Genomic DNA, 10,691 nt, shown 5'->3' with positions numbered 1-10,691 from the left:
GTTTACCCTATTCTGAATTACAATAGATTGTTCTTATAAGTTTCAAGAGGTTGCCTGGATGTTCTGTAAGATTGAAGTTCATGGATCTTTAATTCCTTCTGTTATAATTTGGAATATATCTTCTTTTATGAGAGACTGTTAAAAATATTTCCCGGTCATTTGAACGATTAGAAATTCAAACTATTCCTATAAATATTTTTTCTTTTATTTAGTACGTCTATTTATTTGTTTCATTGTTATATGTTACATCTTTCCCTTATGACAGAGTAGTCGAGACATTTCTTTAGTTTCCCAGTCACCTTTACGCATTATATCGGTTAAAAGCAGGAAAACTTTATCCCTTTAATTTTTTTTCCCTATCTAGTAATTGCTTTTATGATTTCTATAGTATTTCATCATGTAAGTTACTATGTATTGCACTGGAAGGCTTAAAACTGCAATACCCAGTAAGATTATTAGCAGATCAGAAGACTCAAGAAAAAATGAATATATAATACCCACGAAAAACACACCAAATAAGAAACCAAACACAAGAAAAGACAAGAAAAACTCACAAATCATGGATCCAGTTTATATATTTGCGGTTCGTGTTCAGTCAATTAAATACAGGAATATGTACATGGCAGGTGGAGAAGAGTGTCGGGGATGGGTCCGGGGAAAGGCACTAGAGAGATATTGGTCGCTAAATTAGGACATTACGCGTGGTAGGAGGGGGCGGGGGAATAGGCAGGGGCAGGAGTGTAGGATGGGGCTGGGGAGTGACCGTAGGATGGGGCTGGGGAGTGGCCATAGGAAGGAGCAGGAGCGTGGCCGTAGGAAGGAGCAGGAGCGTGGCCATAAGTCTCTGGGTACTGAGCTTCTCCTTCATAAGACACCTCGGCGACGAAGCCTGAGTCACCGTCCACGTAGTAAGTGACGGTCTGCAGGCGGCCGTCGGGGAGCAGCACTTGGTAGGAGCCCTGGGTGTTGTAGCCGTCGCGAGACTCAGTGGCAGCGAAGTCATTGCCGGAGTAGTCGTCCTTCACGGCGTAGTTGCTGCTGTACTGGGGTGGGACCTGAAAGGGAAGGGAGAAAGACATTTGCTTGATAGGTGTCTTAAGCCTGGATTCCTAACATATTCTGTACTAGGACGTCTATTTACCATGTGTTTTAGTTATGATTAGAGGATTTTATTTACATTAGGGAGGGTCTATGGAAGTCAGATGATTGATGGCCACAGTCTTCACTATTCTAATCCCCACATAAGTTTCTGAAGCTGTATAAAATCACCATATAGTAAGCGGAATGAATATGGAAACGCGTCATGGCACTGGAGATTCAATGTTTTCACTGTGTCGACTGCTACTACCTCTTCTGGAAGTGAATGGGGGGCTTTCAAGAGTATTTTCGTAAGGATGATTATACTTTGACGTGTTTTAATGTAAGTTATTGGGGTTTTCAAGGGTGCTTTTATAGTTCTAGTTATATCCTTACGTGTTGTAGCTGGAGATGTATATTTTCTTTTCAGGTGTCTTGATACTACTACTGATAGTCTGGAAGTTTTTTTCGTAATTCTCTTGATAGTTTGTCATGCTCTAGTAGAAAATATGAGTTTTTTTCAAGCGTTTTTAAGATTTTACCAGTAATCAAATAGACTGTAATGTAAATGACTAGGTTTTTAACGGTGAGTCCATATTTCTAATGACAACAAGTATTTTGTATCAACAACAGGAAAAAAAGAACTCTCACGCAGATCTGACTATAGAAATAATCCTGATCGGAGAAACAATCCTTTTAAAACAAGCATCTCAATAGACACCTCCAAACATTCACTTACATCAGGGTACTGCTCGGCGGCGTGGTAGGAGGGGCAGGAGCGTGGTAGGACGGTGAGGGATGGGCAGGGGCGTGGTAGGATGGGGTAGGGTGAGCAGGTGCGTAGGTTGGGCTAGGATGGGCAGGGGCATGGTAGGATGGGGTGGGATGGGCAGGGGCGTGGTAGGACGGTGTAGGGTCGCCGTAGGTGGTGGAGGGGCGTGCGACAGCCACAGCCACGAGGGAAAGAAGGAGTGCGATCTGGAAAGAAATAAAAAAGTCAGTGAAAAAAAAAGAAAGTAAAGAGAAATTCATCAAATGACTCAAAATATAATGAAAAGAAAACGGAATTACATTAAAGTTACAAGAACACAAAAAAAAGGCAAGATAAATAGAGAAAAGTAAAAGTAATAAGAATAAAAGAAAAAAAGACAATGTATCTAACAGTTACAAAAATAATGAAAGAAAGAGAAAAATGATCGAACAATTAAGCAACATTAACAACAAAAACAAAAACAGAGGGAAAGAAAATTCATCAAACAGAAAAAAATGAGAGAGAGAGAGAGAGAGAGAGAGAGAGAGAGAGAGAGAGAGAGAGAGAGACGAAGCCACATTAAAAACTTAAACCCATTAGTCAATTAAAAAAAAGAAAAATAAAGAAAAATACACCCAAAAAGCAGACAAAAAAAAACCCAGAAACTCACTAAAGGGTTGTAGAAAATCAGCAGAAGAATAAAGAAAAAAACACACTCCACAGTTACAAAGATAAGAGAATTGAGAGAAACCCCGAAGAAACCTCAAAAAAAAAAAAAAAACTGAGAAACCCACATAGAAATGCAAAACACACTACACTCACCACCTAACCAAACACTTCACCTCGTCAAAGATCAGCAGAAGAATAAAGAAAAAAGAAAAACACTAAACAATTACAAAGATGAGAAACACGAAAGAAACCCCCAGTAAACTCCCAAGAAACCTCAAGAAACCCACACAGAAATGCAAAACACACTACTCTCACCAACCAAACACTTCTACTCGTCACAGCACCACAACCTGCTCACGAGTCCTCACCTTAGCTGCCATGGTGGAGTGTGTGATGGAACTGATGCCTCCATGTTGAATCTGACATGTTATATACTGCACTGGACCCTCCCACTAACTCATGAACCCCTCCCACTGGCCCCTGCACCCTCCCACACCCGGCTGCACCCTCCCACGCACACAAACACACGCCCCTTCTCCAGACCCACGCTACATGAAGGCCGGAACGGAGCCATACAAGAAAGCAAAGCCACAATAGTAACATCAATTTCCCTAACGTGCTGAGAATAGAGGGAAAGAACGTGGGAGGAAAGGGAGTGAAGATTGGGGAGAGTACCGGGCTATAAAGGAGTATTAGTGGTGAAATACGGATCGCGGGGGGCTTGGAAGGGGGAAAGAGAGAAAAGCAGGTGTATTAAGCTACTGGGAAGAGATGGGGAGAGAGATGAGAGACGATAGACAATGCTAGACTATAAAAAGGGTAAGATAGAGAGAAAAGTGAGATATTAGAGAGTCGGAAAGTATTGAGAAAAGCTGGTATGGATTAGGGAGAGAGAAAGACACGGGAGAGTGCACTAAGCTGTAGAGAAGGACTAGGAGGGGATGAGGAGAGGCCGGGGGAGAGCAGGAAGTGAAGGTGAAGAGGTGGCGAAGGAGTGACAGGGAGGAGGTGAAGGGTGGAAGGCGGGGTGGGTGAGAGGAGGTCGGGGGTGGATGGGAAGGTGGAGAATGGAGTGCATGGAATAGTTGGATGGGTGGGGCCGCCCTTCACTGCCACCATAGGAAGTTGAGGCCTTAATATGTCTTCCCCGAGGCGTCTAGAGTCCTTCGTCACCGAGACATATTTGCTACGAAAGTGAAGACTCGACTGTGTGTGTGTGTGTGTGTGTGTGTGTGTGTGTGTGTGTGTGTGTCGTAGAAGACGTGAAGATTATTATTGTTCTCGTTGCGTCAGACTTGTTGTAGCTATCATTTTTTTACTTGTTGTTGTCATTTTCGTTGTTGTTGTGAAGGGTTCTCTGTTTTTTTCTCTTTTATGTGTGTGTGTGTGTGTGTGTGTGTTTGTGGTTCGTTGTGCTTGTCTGTTCGGCTGTCCGTCCTCTTATTTGGTTTGTTTAATTCTTTTTTAATATGTTTGGGTGTGTTTTCATTGCTCTTAAATTTGTATGTTATATTCTTTTTCTTATTATGCAATTTCTACTATTTCTAGTACTACTGCTACTGCTACTACTACTACTACTACTACTACTACTACCACTTCTTTTACTACTACTACTATTACTACTTTTGCTACTACTACTACTACTACTACCACTTCTTTTACTACTACTACTACTTTTGCTACTACTACTACTACTACCACCACCACTACCACTACTACTACTACTACTACTACTACTACTACTACTACTACTACTGCTGCTACTACTACTACTACTACTACTACTACTACTACTACTACTACTACTACTACTACTACTACTACTACTACTACTACTACTACTACTACTACTACTACTACAACTCTGTTAAACACTTTCCCATATACATTCACCTTAGTAGTCTGATTGCAACACTTTTTCACACATTACCGAGGAACGAAAACAGACACCCGCTGCTCTGGCCGTCCTTCGCTGGCATTCAGAGCACTGTGGGAATGTTGGCAAGGACACGGAATGAAGAGGAGAATGGATAAAGTTTGTCTTCTGGTCACAAAGTACGACGCTACAACAAAAAAAAGAAAAGAATGTAGAGAATTTGATTAGTTGATTTTAGTGAAGGTGATTATTCAGTATGTTTGTGTTTGATGTTTTTTTTTTTTTTAATGAGTTTTGGGTATTTGAAGTATTTTGCTGCTCATAACTCAGGTAAAAAATAACAGAAGGCAGGGAAGTATATTAAAATTGATGCACTTTTGTCATATTATTTAGTGTCGGTTTTATCATTTGTATTGTGCTTAGTTTCTTTACTTTATTCGTGGTCTATCATATGATAGTGTTTGGTTAATTAAGAAAAAAAAACATGAAAATACAAATACAAAGATTTCTGAATTAGGTTCCAATCCTAAAAGAATAATTTAAAAAAGGATTATCCAAAACTAGAGATATCCCTTGTTATGTTTCCTTTCTTATTTCTTTTTTTATTTTTCTTATTTATTTTCTTTTGATAACTCGACAAGTACACTTCACACAAGGGAGTATTTTTCCCTTTCCAATTTTTTTCCTAGCTTTTCTTCTCTTCGTGTTTCAAAAAGCTCCCGACCGTGGCCTGTTGATCTGTCGTTGTAAAGTTTTATAATCACGGTAATGTCTGGATTTTCTGCATCATTTCTAGTCATTCGTGCATCATTATAGGCCGCACTCTCAGACGTCTCGGTGTCATATGTCAACTTTCAGCAGACATTAGCGTAAGTTGCTGGGATTTTCAATGGAGTTTACAAGGCACGTGTGATATTTTAGCAAAGATTCATGATTATCAATAGAGAAGATAGCAGTGAGAACCTGAAATATAATGACTGTGGCCTTTGAAAAGAGTACTCATGGAAGAACGAAGAGTTTCATTATGGTGTCATGAGTTGTGATATATAAGTGTTAGTCATTCGTGTTTCATCATCATTTATACCACATTTTGGTGTCATATGTCAAATTATAACTCAGGAAGTTATTTGTATTTACAAGAGTGAAGGTATATATGATTCCTGTAATAGTTTAACAAGGATCCTTCGTCATCAGTGTACAAGATAACCAGGAGAACACGAAAAATATCCTTTGTGGTCTTTGAAAATATTCCTTGTGGGAGAATAAAGGATTTTGAAAGAAGTTTGTTGTGACTCGTGAAGTTCTTATTTCATTTTCTTTTTTCATAAGGTCGTCTTTCTCTTCAGACTCTTGACACATATTGATTCGTAAACTGCAATAATTAATCGATACTTTTTATTCCTTCATAGAGAGTGGGAAAATTTTTCTAATAATTCTTGTTGTCTTTGCATTTAAGCGTATGTATATTCATTATGATATATTTATTCATCTATTTACTTAAGTGCTGTGAGTGAAAATAATCAATCATAGATGAATAAGTGAACAAGTGAATGAAGGTAACCAGAGAAAAAAAAAATTTGATTTGTAATTTTTTCCTTTTTAGTTCAGTTAAAAAATAGTAAAGTTAGCGTGTTCCCGTTTTCTCTCTCTCTCTCTCTCTCTCTCTCTCTCTCTCTCTCTCTCTCTCTCTCTCTCTCTCTCTCTCTCTCTCTCTCTCTCTCTGTTCATTTGTATTTAAACTTTCCACTTTCTCTCATTCGTTCCTAATCATTGACTTTGTTTGTTTGGTTTAATCAATTACTTTATTCTTTTCTCTTCTTGTTTTTTCTTAATTTACTTTCCACACTTTTATTTTCTTCTTTTATTATTTCATAGTTTTTATTTTCTCTTTCTTTTTTTTTCCTTTTATTCTTTCGTTTTGTATTGGATTGGTTGTAATTTTCCAGCATTTTCTTATTTTCCTTTGCTACTTCTTTTTCTTCTTCTCTCTTGCTTCTCTTTGTGTTTTTCTTATTTGTTTATTATTTCTTTTTCCTTTTTTCGTTTCCTTTCATGTATTTTTCTTTCCTATTTTTTTCGATTTTTTATTCATTCTTATCTATATTATTTTTCATCTTCCCAACTTTTTCTTTTCCTTATTCTTTAATTTTCTTTTTACTTTTCTTCCTTACATCTGTTCCTTCAACTCACTTATTTTCTTCCATATTTTCCTTTCCTCCTTTTTTTTTTGTATATTTCCTCCTTTTAAAACCTACAAACATTCCTTTCTTTCTTTGTTCTTGTTATTTTATTATTCTTCCTCCTTCCTTCCTTCCTTCCTTTCTTCCTTCCTTCCTTTTTCATTTCTATTTTTACTTTATTTTCCCCCATTTTCAAATCACTCCCACGTTCTCTATATTTGTCTAAACAGGAAAGAAAACGGAGGCTGACTGCGAAGAAAATGGCATGATGAAAGACGAGTAGAACCAAGAGAGAGAGAGAGAGAGAGAGAGAGAGAGAGAGAGAGAGAGAGAGAGAGAGAGAGAGAGACCTGGATCACGTTCTTCACTTCTCTATTTGAGACACTAAACGCTGTGGAATTATTTACACACACACACACACACACACACACACACACACACACACACACACACACACACACACACACACACACACACACACACTTAGAATTTGTCAGTGGAGTGTTGCCTGTGTGTTTCTATTTTGTCTTGTGTTGTATGTGTGTTGCAGAAGCTTTCTGGAGTCAGGGACAAATGTTTAGTTGATTCTGTATTTTTGACCACTGTATTTATTTCCTTCCCACTAGACACTCAATTCATTTTTGGTAATTTTTCAATGTTCTTTTTTTGGATCTTCATGGTTCTTTTCTTTATTTTTCCCCCTCGTTTCTTATTTACCTATTTTCTTCTACTTCTTCATCTTCATGCTTTTTTGTGTATTTTGTATTGTTTCCTTTTATCTATTTTTCTTCTACTTTTCTTATTTTTGTTATTGTTCTTGTTTTCTTGTTCGTGTTCTAGTTCTTTTCTTGTTCTTGTTGTTGTTTTCTTTCTTCTTATTGTTCTTATGGGTCTTCTTCATCTTATTATTATTTCTAGTGGTCTCCTTTTTGTTGTTTTTGTTGTTGTTGTTGTTGTTGTTGTTGTTGTTGTTGTTGTTGTTGTTGTTGTTGTTGTTGTTGTTGTTGCTGTTGATGATCTTCTTCTTCTTCTTCTTCTTCTTTTTCTTCTTCTTCTTCTTCTTTCTGTTTCTTCTTAGTTTTATTTTCTATATCTTCTTTTTTTCTATTTCTTCTTCTTCTTCTTCTTCTTCTTCTTCTTCTTCTTCTTCTTCTTCTTCTTCTTTGCCCTCTACCAGATCCTGTCATATATAAAGAAAAAAAAACAAAGAAGGAAGTATTTGGCAACAGTTCACCAGTTCTTTGGTTTTGTGAAGTGTGTGTCAGTAAAGGAGAGATTTCAAGACTCTTCGAGTTACATTTTACTTCTCTTTTTTTTCTTTTTTTTTCCTTTCCTTTTACCATGTTTATTTCTCTCTCTCTCTCTCTCTCTCTCTCTCTCTCTCTCTCTCTCTCTCTCTCTCTCTCTCTCTCTCTCTCTCTCTCTCTCTCTCTCTCTCTCTCTTGTCTGCCAATACTCTGCCACTTCCTTGGTTTCGAAAGGATAACGTTAGCAAGGCACTTCTCTGAGTAGTGTTTGGCCTTATTTTCTTTTTTTTCTTTTTTTTACTGTCTTCTTTAGAATTAGTGGCACTTTTAGTTAGCCTTTCTATTTCCATGCTGTGTTGCCCTAGACCACAGCTCCTCCTACGTAAAGCAAAATGGACTTCAGCATGGACGAAAACAATAAGTACAATGGAAGTGAATGCAAAATGTTATTCACCTTTTGATCACCACTATATTGTAACCTGTTTTCATTTTTGTATTTTTAACTTTTTTTTATTTTTATTCCAGCATTCAGACACCACAGAGATTATTAAATTGTCTTTTTATTTTTGTTACATGGATATTCTTCATCTGAATAGTTAGGGCCGCCGTGGTACAGTGGAACCATGCGCGCTTTGGGGTCCGAGGGGTCTCCAAGCGCACGGGTTCGAATCCTGTCCACGGTCCGAGTGTAGGTTGGGTTTCCTCACTTGGGGCAACGGTATCCTAGCGGGTGGGCTTTGAGATAGGAGGTACCCTAAAAAGTATCCCCTTTAGTCCATAAATTCCCGTGAAAAGTTCACTTGATATAAATAAAAAAAAATGAAAAAATCAGTTAAGTCATGAAACCATCCTTGAGAGCCACACTATCTCGAAGAAGAATTTATTGAAGGTGCTTAATTATAAATGCATGCTTGAAAACCCTCCCTAGTGAATACCTTCCAGTATATTCTATTGAAGATGCCAAGCAGTTGTTAAAGCTGTTATTCAAACCATGACATATACTGCGTTCTATTACAAACTATTAGTAATGTAGAAACCTTGTAAAACTATTAATACGACCGAGAAACTTTCCATGAAAATCCCAGTGGAGGTCTATCAAGGTGTAGATTCCTTGTTCATCTATTACTACAAGCATGAAATTACCCTTGAGAACATTAGTTACCTCCATTACATCCTGTTGGAGTTGTAGAGTCCTTGTAAGACTATCACTGTAATAATGGAAACATCCTTGAAAACTGCAGTATCTTCCAGTACAGCTTGTTAAACAGTGATCGAGATGAGACAGTGAAATTTTGGAGAATATTATGAGGTAGCTTTTCTACTTGGTGGCGTTAACGAATGACACTAAATCATTCACAATGACCTCAAATTCTGAAGAAAATATGGAATTGATTTAGTATTTTCTATTTTGATCATTGTCTCTCTCTTTTCTTCTACAAGTAAGACAAGTTAGATAGACTACCGTGAACGAAAGACAGAGGATTATAGGTATTTTTCTCTCACTTTGACTATTTTCTTATTTATTTATATTTAGAAATACGGGAAACAGAATGAAGGAAAATAAAAGCTTTCGTATAATGATATAATGTTTTCTCTCACCATCAGATCCCATTCTCTCTCTCTCTCTCTCTCTCTCTCTCTCTCTCTCTCTCTCTCTCTCTCTCTCTCTCTCTCTCTCTCTCTCTCTCTCTCTCTCTCGTCTCCATTAGCGCCCCAGGTTGGGAAAGACTGAACCAGATAATGAGGTGCAGTAAAAATATTCATGGGAAACCTATAAGTAAATAGCACAGTGAAATTGCACAGTGATTGAGTGGCTGGTTGACTTTCTCCCTTGAATTATATGAGAAGAAATAATGACTGGGAATATTAAGACTGCGCTGGTATTAGAGAGTCTGTGTAGTGGTGGTGGTGGTGGTGGTGGCGGTGATGGTATTAACTAAACCCTTCAGTACAAAGACACGTTTCCATATTCATTCTGGTTAGTATTTGGTAATTTTATACAGCTTGAGAAATTTATGTGGGGATTAAACTAGTGAAGATTCTGGCCATTAACCTTGTGACCTCCATAGATCCTTCTTAATTTCAATAAAATCGTCTAATCACACCCAAAACTCATGGTAAAAATATCTTCCAGTGCTGAAGGAGTTAATGAAAGTATTGTGTGTTTAAATGATGGACTAACTGTCTGATTGGTTTAAATAGTTCGAGGTGATGAGAGTTGTGATAATGGTAATGGTGATGCTGGTAATGAAGATGTATTAATTAAATGACTGATTTATTTATTCAAGGATTTTGATGTTAAGTTGAAGGAAAAATTTATGACAGTGAAAAATGATGGTGATGACATTGGTGGAATAACGATGGTGATGGTGATGTTAGTGAAGATTTCGCTCCATAATAACACTGACTGATAAATACGACAATGGTAATGATGGTGAAGAAGATGATGATAATGGTGGCAGTGATGATGATTTGCCAGAAAAGAGTACTAACAAGGTAAAATGGAGGAGAAGAAGGACAAGAAAAAAATTAATTAGGTAGACAGACAAATATTAATACAAAAATAAACAGGTTGTATAAAAAAAATAAAAACAGAAGAAAATAATTAGATGCAAAAAGATAGACAAGTAGAAAGAGACATATATTAAGTTCTACAGACAAAAAAAAGGCACATACATACAGACAGGCAGACAGTCAAACATAACACATATTGGTAGAAAGGTGTAGTATTCGAAAGACAGATATACGAAGACATACATAGACGTACACACATTCACAAAAAGACGGACATTGACAGAAAGATAGATGGAGGGAAAATCACGCACACACACACACACACACACACACACACACACACACACACACACACACACACACACACACACACACAC

At 37.5% G+C, this 10,691-nt stretch overlaps 1 protein-coding gene across 1 annotated transcript in view; it reads right to left on the bottom strand.

The window, feature by feature from the left end:
* Positions 1–885: 885 nt before the first annotated feature.
* Positions 886–10,691, bottom strand: part of LOC123502042 (extensin-like) — a 21,053-nt gene continuing 11,247 nt past the window's right edge. The window contains exons 6-9 of the mRNA XM_045251194.1: positions 3,398–3,606; positions 2,866–2,916; positions 1,817–2,055; positions 886–1,055 (exon numbers count right to left, since the gene is read on the bottom strand). Coding sequence (XP_045107129.1) covers positions 1,022–1,055; positions 1,817–2,055; positions 2,866–2,916; positions 3,398–3,606 — 533 coding nt within the window. The 3' untranslated portion in view covers positions 886–1,021. The remainder of the gene's footprint in view (positions 1,056–1,816; positions 2,056–2,865; positions 2,917–3,397; positions 3,607–10,691) is intronic.

This window comes from Portunus trituberculatus, chromosome 10 (genome assembly GCF_017591435.1).
Source record: "Portunus trituberculatus isolate SZX2019 chromosome 10, ASM1759143v1, whole genome shotgun sequence".
Taxonomy (NCBI): Eukaryota; Metazoa; Arthropoda; class Malacostraca; order Decapoda; family Portunidae; genus Portunus; species Portunus trituberculatus.
Note: the sequence above shows the minus strand (reverse complement) of the source record. Positions and strands in the feature narration are given on the sequence as shown.